At 39.2% G+C, this 17,529-nt stretch overlaps 1 protein-coding gene across 2 annotated transcripts in view; it reads right to left on the reverse strand.

Moving 5' to 3' along the window:
• The window catches only part of ELMO1 (engulfment and cell motility 1), a 303,889-nt gene that overhangs the window by 234,413 nt on the left and 51,947 nt on the right, over nucleotides 1-17,529 (reverse strand). For both annotated transcript variants that reach the window (XM_058803529.1, XM_058803519.1), the window contains exons 4-5: nucleotides 5,840-5,880; nucleotides 4,845-4,917 (exon numbers count right to left, since the gene is read on the reverse strand). In XM_058803529.1, coding sequence (XP_058659512.1) covers nucleotides 4,845-4,917; nucleotides 5,840-5,880 — 114 coding nt within the window. The remainder of the gene's footprint in view (nucleotides 1-4,844; nucleotides 4,918-5,839; nucleotides 5,881-17,529) is intronic.

The following is a 17,529-nucleotide window of genomic DNA, read 5'->3' on the forward strand; positions in this document are numbered from 1 at the left end:
TTTTTTAAAACTACCCCACTTGTTCCATCTCATCAGCCTTGATATGGAACTAAGGAGCTAAACAGAAGATTGCCATAACAATTATTTTAATAGGAAGCAAGCAGAAGAATTAAGCTGTTTATGCTAGGGCCAGAAAGTATAATAGGGGGACAGGGCATAATTATTTTCACAGAAAATTTAGTATAGACCAAAAGTTTTACAAAAAGAGTCCTAAGAGAACTAAAAGAAGGATAACCATTATCAAGGTTCTTGAAATCAGCCTGAATGAAGGAGGGTTGCAAGTGATTTAGTATATGGATACTGAAGTTTTACTTCTGTTCACTTGAAAAATGTACTAGTGCTCTCTAAGACTTTACTGGAGTCTACAGGGCAGTGTTACCAACATCCATCAAGCAGGCAGGAGCATGGCCACTCAGATGCCACATGCTGCCCTTACTGTAGGGAATTTCTGCAGGGCTGTGCAGATGCCCCAAAACAGTAAGAAATGTGTGAATATGTGGGAAATACCATGTCTTATAAGTGGCCGAGAAAAGGGAAAGCCAGGCATGGTTTGATCCAGATCTAATCTACAATCTACCATTTATGTAGCACTATTAATAAAAGTATTATAGGAGTGATGCAAAATGGAAAATGAAACAGCTCTCTTAACACATTTCTCCAGTTCCCATTCTTCATGCTACTTTTCATTCTCAGTTGCTTAAGAAGCACCAGGTCCTTCAAGAATCAGAAACCATTATTAAGAATGTTTTTTTACAACTCACTGAAATTCAATTAATCAGAGAAAACAGACAAATATGAAAAACGTAAAAACTCAAAAAGTCCCAACTATACAAATTGCTCATTTCTCGTCCTGTTATTTGCATACACTCCCACACAGGGAGCCTGTAAAGGCATGGAAGAATTTCACATGAATATACAATTATAGGTTGCATTCAGCAAAAAATAGGTCATGAGCAAAATCACCTTTGAAAAAGCACAAAGAACAGGGACTTCACTCAGGTTCCCAGCCCTGAGAAGATGGGGTAAGAAAGATGTCCCATCTTCAAACACAGCACAGAGTTGAATAATTACAACCAAAGGAAGGTGAAGCAGCTCTTGCAAAACAGAATTAAAAGTTTCCCAAAACTAATGGAGTAAACTCAGTGTCTGCTCCCCTCCACTTCAAGTAAAAAGAATGAAAGGGAAATGTAGGAGATAGAAGGAGAAAAAACCCATGGGAAGTATTCCGATGCATCAGATGTAAAAAAGAACAAACACAAAATTGTGACAATAATAACGGGTTGCATTCAATATAAAGATGAATGAAACATCCTTGTATTTAAAGAAAACAAAATATATCACCATTGTCACCTCTGCATGCTCAGTGCTGGCTCACAAACCCCTCAGCACCAGCAGCCAACCCTTCATTTCTGAGATCTGCTCAGGTGAAGGGTTAAGAGTGACCACATTCTGCGTCCAGCAGTGAATCCAGCTTGAACACCATCCTTCCCCAGACAAACACAGGACCTACAAATGGATCCAGAGCTGGCCATGGTCTGCAAGGCCAAGGGAGAGCAGTGATGAGGGACCAGCCATATCCACCAAGTGCAGCATCAGCCACTCAAATGTCTGTCCCTGCCCTGCTCATACTGCCAGCAGAGGAACATAGCTAACAATTATCTGAGCTGTGGTTTTCAGCCAGGGAGCACACATAGCACACAAAATTATACAGCCATTTTCTACTCTTCATACAGCATTTTCTTTTCTAAACCTGAGTTCCCCCAGGCTATAGTGTTCCTGAGTCATTGCACCTGATGTACACAAGCATCTAATTCAGGTACAGCCTGGATAGACTGAGGCAAAGGTGACTTATTTATTCTTATCTTGTAGTATCTAGCATGATAAGATACTGACTCAGAAGTCAGGCTTTTAGGCATTTGACCTACCAGAGAAATGCTCCTTCATGATAAGCAAAGCCTTTTAAAAAAACACACACACCTATTAACATTTAAAATTAATTAAAAATCAAACACTTTGAGACATCAGAGAGATTTTAGCTCAGGCACTATGAGTGCTTTGTTTTCTTGTCTACATACCCTCTTCTTTTATTTCTCTCATTTTTAGAAAAAAAGGCTAAAAGACACAATTAATAATTTTCACTGCAGTTTCAGGGGCACAGTTATAGCTATACCATGGCCCCAGAGGCAGCAGCCAAAACTGGATCTGCTGGGATAAGCCCTATCTGTAGTAGGAACCCTGGCTGAATCAAAATTTGTTAAAAGACCTCACTTATGCTGCCTGAAGGAGTTATTGCTATATCTGTAGAGGCATTTTTCCAAATAATACAGCCAAAACATAAATAATTTCAGAGACAGAACTGCTTGGGTGTTGTTTTTATTTATGCGTGATATAATTGGGAGATATAGGTCCAGCTACAAAAGATAAAGAGTTCTGTATATGACAGCCAAAACACAGATGGGCTGTTTGCCACCAAAAACAGAACTACAGTTGTAAGCCATGTAACATTTGGACATTTTCACTTCAAAGCTTCTTGCTACTGTATACAAGAAATCACTAATTGCTTTTCTTTCTGGTATCTTTAAACATAGTGATATTTTAAAGAGGCATCTCTACCTGGAAGGCAGTCTCTGCAGAAACATGACCTATAGATAATGTTATCTGCACGCATACAGTCACACAATTCATCTTTAAGAGCTGTGAAAAATACTTCTTATGAGAAGCTGTCACTGCAACAAAAAATGCTCTGCTCATATCCATTAGTAAAACTAAGATTAAAGCAATGTGGATTTTAACAATAAAGTGTTGTAGCTTCCTTGAAGTGCATGTGTTTCTCCTCATGCCTGGTGATTTTCATGTTTTAATTCAGACAGAACAATGTCCTACTGAACACAAATGAGGGAAAGTATGTGGAAGGGGTGATGGCCTATATAAGCCTCTCTTCACAGCCACGATCCAACAACCAGCTATAAACAGTGAACAATATCTAATGAAAGTCACAGACATCTGAGTAATTCTAGTGGCATTTAAAGCTCTTCTCTCTTATTTATGTGACTCAGAGTCAGACACTCTGCATATTTCCAGTAGGGAATAAACAAACTCTAAGTCCTCTCTGCAGTACAATCCAAAATGTCCTAGAAGACCATAATTTTCCATCCTTATTGCAAGTTAAAGGCAGCCAAAAACCGTCAGGCTCTCTTTTATGTGGAACAGAAAAGATTTCTCCAAAGCTGCAGAATCCTATCCACCAAAGGTGGAGATAAAGCCTGAAATATCCCTCGAATTTCATCAGGACAAAGACCTTGAAAAAGCTGAAGTATTCACTCAATCCCTACTTCTTGGAAATACTCACAGAATTTAAATGCCAACAGGCAAATTCAATTGTGACTGCTTTATTGGTAAACATTGTGTCACCACTGGGGGCAATTAGCAGAACAATCTCACTGTTTAATTTGGTGGAGGCAAAACACAGAAGTCAGTAATTACTTCAACAGGTTTCCTTCTGGTGGCCATTGAAGTGTCTGTCAACTGAAACTCGAAAAGAAAGGAGAGGAAAAAAAACCCCAAAACAACATACAAGCAAAAAAAGTGGAAGACCCAAAAAAAAAAAAAAAGGGAGGGGACATATTGAGAAGGTTATCCAGGCTGACAAGTAGTTAAATGAAAAACTGAAACTGGTCTGTTAAAAAAAAAACAAGCAAAATTAACAAACAAAAATAAACCAAAACAAAACAGCCCAGGAAAAAAAATAACCAAAACAAAACCAGCACTATCTTATGAGCAACTGTTCTTGCTATCTTGTTAAATTTAGTCTTCCCAAAGTAGTCTTAACTAAGTGCCTAAGTTTCCTTTATTTCTCGGGTGTGGGTATGAATTACAGCAAGAGAAAACTTAGTTCATGTCTCAGTCATATTAGCAAACCCTAGAGAACTGTAAAATGCCAAACAGAACCAAGACATGTCTCTACTTCAGAGCAAGCCAAACCAAACTGAGAACAAGATGAGCAAGAGGCATCTATATCTATGCCGTTAAGCTCAGGTCTTTTAAGCTCAGCATCCACCAAGATTAGGGAATTTGCATGTGGACTTCAGCAGGTTTTAAACAGTGTCCTTGTGCCATTGCTTAGAAATTGTACATCTGCAGTACTACATGTGCACTCTTCCAAATCATCTTTATTTTGTAATTTGGGCAATTTTACCAGTAATGCTAGGAATGAATGTTCTACTTGGTCCCATTCACTTGAGCATGTCTCAAATATATTTATACTAGACATTCCATTTTTATGACAGCTATAGCCTTTTCATTACTCTGTGCTGAAATCACTGCATCACTTGATGAATCACCTATTGCCACACTAAATGGGGACAAGAAAAAGTAAGCCAACAGAACTTACAGAACTGGGTAAGGACAAGACAGCAGGCAGGAGAGAGTAGGAAATATCACACAGTCACTGAAACTTATTTCTACCAGCTCAGCCAAAAAGGAAAGTGACATGCACTGAAGGTCTCCTCACACTTCAAAGAGCCCTTCATGTTTTAAATATTCCAGTTTCCTGTACACCACTTGTTAGCAGAATACTAAACACACAGGAATACCAAAGTTGAAGGGCTCAGTGCTCAAGTCTCAAACTCAACTGACATGAAGAACTTTGCACATTTGGACTTTTATTTGCTATTCCTAACAGAAAAAATCAGTTAAAGAGTCATTAAATCAGGTCTTGCAGTACCTACCCTTTCAGTGGCATTGCATTATGGAAAGTATATTTTCATATATTTTAATTTAAAATAAATGACTGTGGCAAATATTTTTATAGGCTATGCAAAAATTGCATTGAACAATTTACCCACCTTCTCGGTGATGTAGAAATTAGAACTATCAGCATGCTGCAGTGCAAATTGGTCATGATTTGCAAGAGACCACCTTAGAAATATGAAAATAAATTAATCACAAAATGAAACCTTAATAATTCAAAAAGTACCCTTTACATAATTTTAGCATGACCAAACAAGTGTCTGTCATTCCCATGTATTTCTCATACTTCTCATAGTTTTCCATAGCTTTCAATGATGAGTTCCAAAGTTTAAGCTAAAAGCATGCTTACAAAAGGAAAACCTCAGTACAAATACATCCTAGTGATCTTTTTTTGCAGTTAGCAAGACCACTAAGTCACTAAAATTGACCAAAAAAAATGTACAGTACCAGAAGTTTATGCTAGCTTATACAATACACAATGGATATAGTATTAAGTTGATATAATACATTAGGCATAAAATATCACCTTCTTAGCTCAGCAGCAATTTGATAAATATAGCTAGTTTCTCCTGTGTGCTAGCACTTGCTTGAAACAGGTTTTTTGATTAATCCATTAAACTTAAATCTAGGTATTTGTCTTAGCCAATTATTAGTCTATAATACAGAATTTGCAATTAACATTTCAGTTTCATATAAACAGTCACATCAACTGGACCAGCTTACAGCACCCACTGGAGTCAGTGCTCAAAATTCAGATCCAGAGGCAGTGCTTTAGTCCCTTAACACGTGAACAGCAGGGACCACAGCCAAACTGCAAAAATGCAAAATGCATTTCTGTGCAGAAAGGAAGGAAGCAGTCAAAATGAGAGTCACCCCCATGATGGAGCTGTTTTGTTAGGAGCCTCATCTTGCAAGCAATTGATCCAAAATGCACTGCAAATTCAAAATTTGAAACTAACACAAAAATATTTAAGAAACTAATGACTAGTCATACAGGATATCTAGATTTTCTTTGGAAAAAAATATCTCCTAGTTGGTTTAATACTTCAAAAAGCACTGTATCTAGTATGTACTGTATAGCAGAACTTACCCATCACAGACTTCTTTTATTATCGAGGACAGTGGCTTTTTCTGGTAAATGAAAAAAAGAAAGAAAAAGCAAAATCACCAAATTAGAATAACTCTGAGTTCTTAGAATATGATTCCAAAGGCCGCAAATGCAAAAAACAAAACTAGTAGCATTTCATTATTTATTTAATGTCAAGTGTGAAAGGGTCCCAAAATTTTCTGCTGTTTCGGTCTCATAAAGGTATAAAGATAGCAATTCTAGACATTTGCATTATGACATTATCCATTATTTTTGCCAACCTTAGCCCATATAACATAGACTCAGTTTTTCAACTGAGAAATCAAAAGGGCCTTTTGTGTGCACTGTATCTCATTACGCAACAGAAACAGAAGATTTAGATATCAACACCAGCATTTTCCAGGAATGATATGTGAAACCAGAAGTCATTCAATAACTTTAAACCTTCTTTTGTTCCTTTCAGAGATGGTCATATGATGACACTAATCCTCTCTCTTAAGTGCACACATGCAGGTTCCCCTCTGATAAAACACCACCTGGAAGGTGTTAGAATCCCAGATGTCTCAGTTCTGCTTTATTCTCTACATCTGTGAGCACAGGAGCATTTGGACTGACTCAAAACAGCTCCCCTGCTTTGGGTCCCAAAATAGAAAAGAAGAAAACAGTCCAGCCTGTTGATGTTGCAATGCTTTGAACATGGTTATAAACACAGGGTGCACACACAAGTGTTTTTAAAAGACTTCTGGCTAACAGCAAATGCCCTTTTATGTCCAAAACCATAGATGAAATTGCATGGCAGAAAAAAACATGCCAAATTTTACCAGCTGAGTGAGTACTGAACCTTTTTTCCCCAATACTGGGTGACAACACAATGTCACATATATCTGTTGATTCACAAAAACTTCCCAAATCACCTAAACACCCTATAGGATCCCCCTCTCTAGTTACTTCCACTAATAACAGTTCATGAAATAATCAATTACTTAAAATAATGAATTACTTAAAAGGAAACAAATACAGAAGACTCACCATAAACCAAATTAATTCAATGCTATTGTCAAAATAAGCTTTTTACCTTTAATTTTTGTAGGAAATTATTAGTAGAAAAATTAACTCAGTATCAGGGCATGTTATGTGAAGGAAAAAATATTTTTCCCTTGAATTTGTTTTCTGTGCTTCGCCACTGACAGAAAGCCATAGACAGGACTCCTTGGCCAGGTCAGGAACAGAGAAGAATTTATTATTTCAACAGTCCAGTCAACTAAGCCAGTTAATAAACAGGCAGAAACATTACACAAGACCATTTTAATCAGACAGGAATGAAAGCACCTGCTGAAAGGATTCTGTTCCTGCTTACCATATTGTCTCAGTCCTTGGTTTCCTTCCTTCTTTCATAGCCATTTCTGTTTTCACGTGACCACCCAAGATGATCCACGCTAGGGCAGTTAATACAACTAAAAGCTGGCCCAGGAGAAGGAGGGGAAGGGGGGGAAATAGTTTTCCCCAGGACTGATTTCTTGGGGAATTTTCCTGATTTCCTTGCTAAATGAGCAGCAAACACCAGCACAGGGAAGAAAAGGCAGAGGAGGGAAACTGCTCCATTCTGCAGCAGGAACAGGTTCCTTCTCCACAGCAGCTTCTCTGCTGCACTGCCTCAGTTTTTGGCATAGCTGCAGCCAGGCTGTGGAGCAGAACAGGCAGATCACACCAGATAGAAAAAGTGGGTTTTTCTCCTAGTTTTTTTGGACTGATCAGTTCCTCAGTCTGGATTATTGTGTCACTTGTGTACAGCTACTTTGACCTACTGTTCTCCTCTCTGAGGGCTTTTTCAGCTTCTGCAATCCTATAAGAGCAACCCCGGCTTCCAACTGCTTTCTTTCTTCTACCTTTTAAGAAACAACAACCAGCAAAAAAAAAAAAAAAAAAAAAAAAAAAAAAAAAAAAAAAAAAAAAAAAAAAAACAAAGAAAAAAATTGTGGAGGACAGAGGGAGGAGCACAATTTTGTCTGGAGCTAGATAAATTCAGATTGCCTTTCAGTGCTCATGGGCCAGTCTTGTAGGCAAACTGCTGCCAGGCAGAGTGCACAGGTTTGCATGCTCTATCCCCTTCATCCCTTAGGATGCTGCTGTAGGTCCTGTTCTGATATTTCCATATTTTGACAAAATTTTATCTGGGTTATTAACTCCCTTTACAAAGTAAACAGAAACCAGGTATCAGATTCAATATCATGGAGGACAAAAAGAGTACTGCTTTTCCTTCTCATTACTTCCCATAGGATCTATAGTTTCCTATTAGAAGATGACAAAAAAGAAATTCAACAACCTAAAATAGGAATAATAGAAATACTCCGAAGACTGGATTAAATTACATTTAAAATAATTATTTTCATACTTTTAAGTTCTCTATACCATTAACTTTTATGTCCTTTGTCAATCCCATTCACTTCCTACCCCCTTTGCCTAATCTACACCACCTCTGCATTGTTATATGACAAAATCTGAAACTAAAAACTTGGACAAAAAAAACCAAAAAAAAACACTGCAACAAATCAATTAGAACCTGTAAAGTACAGCTAAAAGAAAAAGCAACTGGATCCTCAATAATAAAAATTATTTACACAACCAGCTTCTCATGGTACAGCTTGGTCCTCCTGTGGCACTACTGCTACAGCACTGATGTGAGTAAGCACAGCCCATGATGAAAGAAACAACATGAAAAAAAGTGGAACTCTTCTGGGACACAGAGTTTGCAATTATCAATTTGATAACACTTTACAAATTGATAAATATTAAATAAATAACACCACGGCAATAAGTAATAATAAGTGTCACAGACATGTTTTATGAAAAATCCTTTCCTTAGGATTTTTCCCCCTGAGAAGCTGAGAGGCCTCAGACAGGAAAAAATGTAAACAATTATTATCTGCTGCTGTGGAATGCAACAGGTGGATCTGTGATTGGTCTCCTGCTGGTTGTTTTTAATTAATGGCCAATCACGGTCAGCTGGCTTGGACTCTCTGTCCGAGACAGAAGCCTTGGTTATTCATTCCTTCTTTTTCTATTCTTAGCTAGCCTTCTGATGAAATCCTTTCTTCTATTCTTTTAATATAATATATATCATAAAATAATTAAACAAGCCTTCTGAAACATGGAGTCAGATCCTCATCTCTTCCCTCATCCTAAGACCCCTGTGAACACCATCACAAATAAGTACTAGCAATAAGCTGCTGCTCCTAATAATCCCTTGGGCTGCACTCCCCCTAGATTTAAGTCTCCAGAAAAAATTCCCTCCCCTTCCCTGGCTGGGAGATAAACTGCCACCAGGACATTGTTCACAAGAGGGGTGTCCCTGCAAGCACAAGGGCTGCCATGGCTCCCTGTGTGCCCTCTCCTAGGCGGAGGCTGGTTGGCAGGAGGCTGCTGCAGGGACACTGGCACGCAGCACACTGAGCTGGCAGCAGCAGCAGCCCTGCCACCCTGCCTGCACAGCCAGGCCCCCTTGCCAGCAGAGCCCTGGAGTGGCAGGCAGGTGGGTGAGTGCCCAGTTCCTGCTGCACTTCCCAGCTGGCTTGCAGCCACCCCCAGAATGTGCCGCAGCCTGCGAGACACGGAAATGTGTTTGGGTACCAGTGTCAGGACATGACTGTCTACTGCAAGGATAGGACCACAGCACTACTAGGAAACAAAGAAAAGGGAGCTTTTTTTTTTTTTCATTTTTTAACCATGGAAAATGAGATAAAAGTCTATTTCCATTCTCTGCAGAGTTAATTCCACTTGGCAGGCCATTCAAAGTCCCTTTTTTTTTTTTTTTTTTGCCCCTGGCTCTAAATATCTGCCAAATGTCAAAGAGCATAGATTTGAAGGTTTTGTTACCTTAATATTAATAAAATTCTGTTTATGGAAATTTACTTAGCTTTGCTGCATTTACAGTTCCAAAAAGTCAAATTTACCTTATTAGTCAATGTACTTCAAAGAATTTCTTACAATCAGTCAAAAATATTTTTAAGTTTTTCTTTCATAGAAATGAGTATTTTGTGCTAGTGCCTTTTTTTTTTTTTTTGGTCTCTATGTCTCCTCCTAGACTTGTAAAAATGAAGTGAGCTTTTACACATGCTGAGATGCTCATTTAAAGCTCTAAGAAGATCAGGCTGTTGCTTTAATGTACAAAATAACAGAGATCAAAGTAAACTTTGTGCTCCCTACAGGAGATAACACCTTCAGCTGACTTATCACAGTATCTGCGCTGAACACATTGGTTAGAATAAAAGTATTTTCCTAGGGCAGATATTAAATTAAGAGTTGAAATTAAGTGACACTGGGGCATTTCAGCCTCATGTCTTACAGATCTGCACACAAGGGGAGAATCCTGACAATGACACAGAGCACAGGCAGCTCTACAGCCAGTGTGAATTTACACACCTGGTAAAGCTCTATCTGCATTGACTGGTTAGCACAGATGTCCAGGATTCAGGCATGGCCCTAATGCAGGTCACCAGTTCTGAGCTCACCTGCACATATCTCAGTTGTGTCACCGGGTTCTGTGTGCTGGGATGCACACAGGTCCCAAACTCTGTCTTGAGTACCTGCCCTTGCTACTTGTGCAGTACTTGGTAGCACTTCCAAAGTAACTTGCAGAGCACAGACTAAGATTTCCCACTCCAATTTCCTCACCAGTTTCATCCTTTCATGCCTACCCCTATGGAGAACTCATAGGTAAACAGTCACCAGGATGAACTAAGCACAGGTGTTAGTGCAGACCACTGTGCTGTTCCAGAGAAATCATGGCATGAGCAAAAGCAAGCAAACAATGTCCAATATATCAATGCTGACCCACTTCTAGGTCCTGTTCAAACCACCAGTAGTACTCCAATTTGGGTTTAAAGCCCTTCCAAATCAAACAGAAAGTGTGTGTGTCTGTGTATGTGTGTGTGTGTGTGTGTGTGTGTGTGAACTGTAAAGAGGACAGAAGCCTAAATCCAGGTAGAAACCTGTGCTATATGTACAGTTCTGATATACTTTGTGCTATACCAGGAAATTGTAGACAGGTTTGTTTTTGGCCAAGCCTGAATATCTTTCCTTTCTGCAAGACTGATAGAGATTTATTGCTTTTTCTTTTTGCTTCGGTTGGTTTGTTAGGTTCTGCTTGTTGGGGTTTTTTCTAGGACAATGATTGGGATATCCCTCTCCCTGTCTGACACCTTTTAACTGCAGAAGTAACAAGAAAACCCTTAACTCTGCTGTCTTTAAGCCTATCACAGAAAAAAACAGCAGATGCAGCACATCTGTTAGTGTGAAACAGCATTAAGGAAAATAATTCAGTTGCTGACCTGTGCACCTGTCAAAAAACAGAACTTCAAGCCAGTAAACAGTAAACATTCTGTCTTATAATTAATACTATTATGACACTAATAAATCTTTCAGTGCTAAAGTCGTTTTATGGCTATTTAAAAGCAGAAAAACACCTCTTTTCACAGTCAGTGGAGGTTTTACCTGTTACTGTCATACACCAGGGTCCACAGTGGACCGGTGGCAAACACCAGATGCAAGGACTCCTAGATCCATGACTTGCTAATTCAACACTGGTTTCCTGGGGTGTAAGAGAAAAGGTCTTTGGAAAGGGGGGATGCTGGAGTGCTTTGGACTTCAACCTACTCAACCTGCTCTGAACCACTCTGGGAATCAACACCATTCCATACAATGGAATACTGGTGAGACCGGACTTGTTAACTTATTATCGGGCATCTGTAAAAGATGAAAGGGAGGAATTCTCTAACCCAGGGGAGCACCCCAGAGAATGAATGCCTGAAGAACAGGGAATCCACAATGCTACAGTGAAAAAGACCATAAAACCCAGCCAAGGCCAGGCCAACACCACACATTTGTGCTGTGCAGCAGCACAGCCCAGGGCTGGAAACATTCACACCTCAGAGGCAAAATCCTCAGCAAGTGCAGCTGCTGCTGATGGGGGAGAGCTTTTATCAGCTCAGTTCACAGCTCTTAAGGTGACAGTTTTAACATGTCAGTGGCAACACCTTGGTATAAATTTAGCACTCGGAGCTCCACAGGGTGCCCAAGACTTAGGGAAACCCAGGTTTTTGTGTCCTCTCTCCCTTCACACTCAGCTGCAGCTTCCTCAGTTACTCCCTTCCCACCTCCAAAGAGATCCTCACTCCTAAGTCTGCATTTCACCTGATCTAAGCATTGACCCACAGATCATGTGTTTAGGATGTTACAGTGACTGTACAACAAGGGAAGCAGCAAAATATAATGTTGTTAACAAAAAAACCTCAATCAAAAAATGAAAACCATAAACAGAATTTTGCAGAGACTTCTTACTCCATCTCTAGTGTCCCTAACAAGCCGTAACACTCCCTGTTTTCTCAAGTGTAAGTAAGAACACTAAAAACACTCAATCAAGAGTTCTGAAAAGTTAAAAAACACCTAGGGACCCATAGCAGTGAATTTCACCGTGTTTGCATGCAGCATTCTTGCCACACATATTTAAAATACAGCCAAAACACACTTTTAAATACAAAGCAGGGCTTTAAGATGTGGCTCTTCACACAACCTATTAGGAGAGCATGCCTTTCAAGACAGAGTGAAGGAACTCCAAACCCCCAGCTCATGACTGACATATTTCTAGCCTAAAAGGACATGAAGTTTCTCCATGAAAGCAAAAAAAAAAAAAATTCTACTGTGGGATTTTTGGTATTACTCTCTTTTGTATTACAAAATGTAATGTCTGTATGTCTATAACTAGAATATAATTGAGTCATAAAGTGTGCCTGGATACTCCAGCTGGCCAGAATGTGAATGAATTCATCAGTCCATAACTTCAGAAGTCTCATTGTTACACATTTCCCTTTAATAAGAGCAGAATTAACTTAAGAGATGGGACTCCTGCTGATAGTTAAAAAATTTTATGGATGCAACAACCTTAAAGTCATGTTTAGCCTTCATCTTGAAAATGCCATCACCTGCAGGCAGCAAAATTCAGGCTCCAACAGGGAGGTTCTGGCAAGAATTATTGAGTTACTAAAATCAGACATGAAAAAAGTCAAACCAAATCCACCAAAGAAAAAACCCCACAAACCCACAAAAATCAAGGGGAGAATAGAAGATAGTGCTTTATCTCTTTGTTAAAATATTGTTCTCTGGAGATCAGGAACACTAGGATATTAGTTCTGTAGAGACCTCAAGTGTATCCTGGCTCTACTTGCACTTCTATTTAACAAAAAAAACCACCCAGCCAACCAACCAACCAACAGAACCCTGTTTACTGCACTGAACTTACGGTTCTTCACCTAGAAAATAGCACCAAGTAGAAAGCATAAATAGCACCCATTTGTGACTGCAGTTCACAAAACATTTCTATTTATTCTCCCCCTCCCTTTCTTTTACAATGCCTAAACCTTCTGCACAGCTATTACCTCTTCCATCTACTAGGTCTGGCTGCTCCCTCTGTATTAAACAGAAGCAGTAAGACAGAGTTTTTATGTATTTTTTAGTGATGAGGTCCCAGCCACACACACCACAGGACATAAGTTTGCAGCTTTGAAAGAATCCAGCCAACCAGTAGGAATGTGGCTTTGGACAAGCCAGACTAATAAAATATAACATGTGACAATAACATTGCCTGTTTTATCCCTGCTGGCTGGCAGCCACCGCATCAAAGAACTGAGGCTCTAATGATGACTACTCCAATGCTGCAGTTCTGTAAGAAAAAGAATCATATTTTTCAAACTCCATTGTAGCTAACAATTGGTTCATTATATTAACGAAGGATTGTCTATGTATACAAGTGTGTCAGTGCATTGAATTATATCCAGTGCACTAAAAAATTTGCATTATTGTTTCCAAGGTTATTCTTGCTGCTAACAGCTTTTAAAATTAAAAAAGTAAAAAATTGAGACTTTTCATTAGTCCAACAAAGGAAATGGAAAAAAAATCACATAAAAATAACAGATAGTATTTCTTTACCAGCTCTATTAATAATATTTTCACTATGTTTATATGCCAGTCAGCACCTGCTTTATGAACAGCTTCATATTCAATTTTGTGAAGCTGAAATATGACAGGTACAACAAGGAGCAATAAAACTCCAAGAGCATCTGATTGGCACCTAAACACTGATTTTAAGCAAGCCCTACCTTTAACAAACCGGCTTAAGACAACAAAATGTTTTCCAATTCTTTTTGAAAAGGCAGCCACCTTTTGGTTCATCCATCTTGGGGCAAGTCCTCCATCAGCAGCAGCTGATGTCCTCCTTTCAGAATGGGTGAGATGCAGCTGCAGTGGCCAGCCCCGAGCATTGGCTCCTTCTCCTATCTGACAGAAAGGTGCTGCTGCTACTTTTCTGCTGCAAATCCAGGCAGGGAATGTTTTTATAAGTCAGTGGGTTGTTTTTATTTTGGGGGGGGGTTTTTTTCCTCTCCTCATGATCTGCTTCGTAGCCCTCTATCTTCAAGAAACTGCAATCTTGTCAGCTGTTAAAGGCACTGACATTTCCCTTTACTATAAACTCAGGATGTGCAATAACACTGGAAATCTTAGCAATATTCATACCAAAAATCTTCACTAGTTCCAGCTACTGCAGTACCATTATATTTTCTGGGTAAGAGTTCATATAAATTTGCAGGTTTGTGGGAAGGAGGCAAGAGCCTCTCTTTCCCTTCATTCCCTTAGGAACTAAATGCCTCAAGTCAGAGTCTGGAGCCAGAATGAAGCACAGAGGGTGACACTTCACAGTACAGTGAGACATCAATATCCCTTTCTTGATCACTGCTTGAACAATGCTGGTGCTCACTAGTATAGCATACATTTAGACTCGTGGTGCCAGGATTGTCTCGGTATACTGCTATTACTAGTGACAGTACTTGCAGAAACTATATCTATTATTAGTCTACACACATGGCAGAAGCGATGTGCAACTTTCTTTTCTCTAATTAAGCATTTTACAATCTCTTTTGAACTTCATTTTTCCCCACAGTTTGAGAAACACACTGAATCAATTAACAATCCCCAAGGGTCCATATTTAGGTCTGAAACTAGATTTAGGTTTGAAAGCTTCTTTTAAAAAAACCAAAATCTTACTGGTGACCTTTTAATATGCAGTGAAGTACAATGACTTCTATGAAGAAGACAAAAAAGAACCACAATTAAAATGACACTGGCAGAAGAGAAGAGACAATTTGAAAGAGATTCTTAAAAGATAAACTTGCTGACTAAATCTAAACTTTAGAGAGAACATAAATGTAAAGCAGCCCATGGCTCTATCCATGGCTGCATTTCTATTAACATGAAATTGTCATATGAAAATGCTCCTGTAAATTTTGCTCACCATACGAGATTTGTTCTTTGAAAAAAAAACACAGCTCTCCTCCTCCCTCCCCCCCATCCATTTCTTTTTGCTAATGTAAAGACTCACATCTGCTAATTTAATCCATGTTTAATGATCTCATAGGTAAAAGCAAGCCTGGAGGAAGAGACTGTATGGCCAAGTTTAATTATAAACTGTTCCTTTCAATAGGAAAGCCTTGTTTACCTCCATGGCTGAGGAAGTTCATCCCCAAGCTTAGAGGAGTCTGGTTTTAGTACAACTTGTGTTAAGACACACGAGTGGATTTGGATGGGATAAGCCAAAATAGATGTTGTCCCCAAATCTCCATCTTGTGCCTCTCCTGGAAGCTGCTTCTCCTGCAGCAGGAACAGTGTGACTGTAAATCCACAAAGTATCCAGGTAACCTAAAACGAGCATTGGCTTACCTAAAATAATTTGTGCTGTAAAAAAACCCCAACAGCTAAGAATTATACATAATGGGCACAAATTAAAGCATGCAGGCTTTCACTGAACACAAGAAATAACACCCTCTTATGAAATAGCTATTTCTGGGACAATCAAAGAAATGACAGGATAGACTAGCCAGCATCCTGGCTCAACTGTACAGACCCTGTGCAGTCCTATTATCAACATCTTCTAGAATAATCAGCCAGAAGATTGAAGAAAAAGATAACAGACAGTCAGCATCTACCATTCATTTCTTCCCCAGACTGCATTGCTAAAAAGCCCACAAAAAGATCCCAATGCAAATTCAGACACCAACTCATTTCCATTCCTCCCCTTACATGACAGAAAGACTAAAGCATGAAAGATCAACACTGTACTCAGTTCTGAAGCCACAATCAAATCTTCATATTAAAAATTAATTTTGGGCAGAGTTTTAATATTGGCAGTACAGTTTTATGGAGGAGGGAAGAGTCTGGATGCTATTTTTCTAATTTATGATTGAGGAAAATGATGGAGCTGGGGGGGGAAACCCAAATAAACCCCAAGTATTCAGGAAGAGAGCAACTAAATTCAGTCAAGTCCATCTCTCAAGAAGAATATGATTTAAAATCAGTTCTAATCCATACAGGCATCAGCCACCTGTGAGGTTTACTGCAACTTAATTAGTTCCCACCTGGTAAGAGAGAGAGGGCTGTAAATAAGAGACAGTTCCCCCCTCCCTTGTTTAAAGCAACTTTCCAAGAAAAAAAGCACTTGTGAAACACTGATATCAAATACCACATGTCAATGAATGAGCAGAAAATTTTCTTTACATTCATTGGAAGCAGGCACAGAGGCTAATTCCAAAAGGCACTTAATTATATGTCAATTTTTCTGGCACAGAATCTCTCTGAGTGAGACTAATTTTGCATGATTAAATTTTAAACCACCATTGGTGAACCCAGGTTAACAAACCTACAGAAATGCAGTGGGAAGCCTCAACTTGAAAAGGGTCTGTGCCTCCTGAAGTCCAAGCTGTCAGAAGTCGTGCAGGGGAGTGTAAAGTTTAATAACATTTGGGGAAAAAATACTCATGAGCTCTTTTAAGGCCCACACCTGCCAGTACACCACCATCAATGGTTCTGGTTTCACAGTGACATTTCTTCACTTTGAAAATATTTTACTCTCTCAACTGCTAAGCAAAACATGCATACACACAGCAAGTAAATTAGGATAATGTGCAACTGAATATAAATAAGTGCTTCCAAGTATATGCAATGAGCAACCTTAAAAAACCTCCCAGATTTTCCTTTGATTTCTTATATGGTATCTGTACTTCAGTTTTTGGAACAAACTCAGTACCCTGAAAGATAAAACACTTGTGTCACACTACAGTGATGGGGTTCTGCTGGGTTTTTTTTTTTAAGTAATATTATAGTGCTGTTCATTTAAATTCTGTTTTTCTTGATGGTAAGAAAGAGAGAGGAGAAACCATTATGTGAAAGTTTTTAGGATTTTCTGAATAAATGTCAAAGGGTGACTGAATGAGCAGATGCCACCTGGGACACAGGCACTGGCTGCAGTGTCTGGTCAGTGGGTAAGTCGTTTCTCTTTTCTGTCTTCCTCCCCTTTATCATCTCCGACAGCTAGCCATCTGAGGGATGAATCATCTCCTCCACTACAGCTCTTCCACTGAATAGCTGCTCTAAAGGAAACAGATTGAGGAAAAGTTAGCACTAAGTGAATCAAAGGCAGAGCTGTGTGCTCTGAAGTATGTATCACCCTAGATATTTTCAAGGTTCATTCCCACATTGCTCCAACCTTGAGAAAGGTAAATACGCCTGTTTGTGTGCACGGGTAGAAGGAAGGAATGTTTCTATCCCATCTTTCCATGTCAGAAAGGGGAGGAATAAGACTCTCAAACTTC

The sequence above is a fragment of the Ammospiza caudacuta genome, chromosome 1 (genome assembly GCF_027887145.1).
Source record: "Ammospiza caudacuta isolate bAmmCau1 chromosome 1, bAmmCau1.pri, whole genome shotgun sequence".
Classification (NCBI taxonomy): Eukaryota; Metazoa; Chordata; class Aves; order Passeriformes; family Passerellidae; genus Ammospiza; species Ammospiza caudacuta.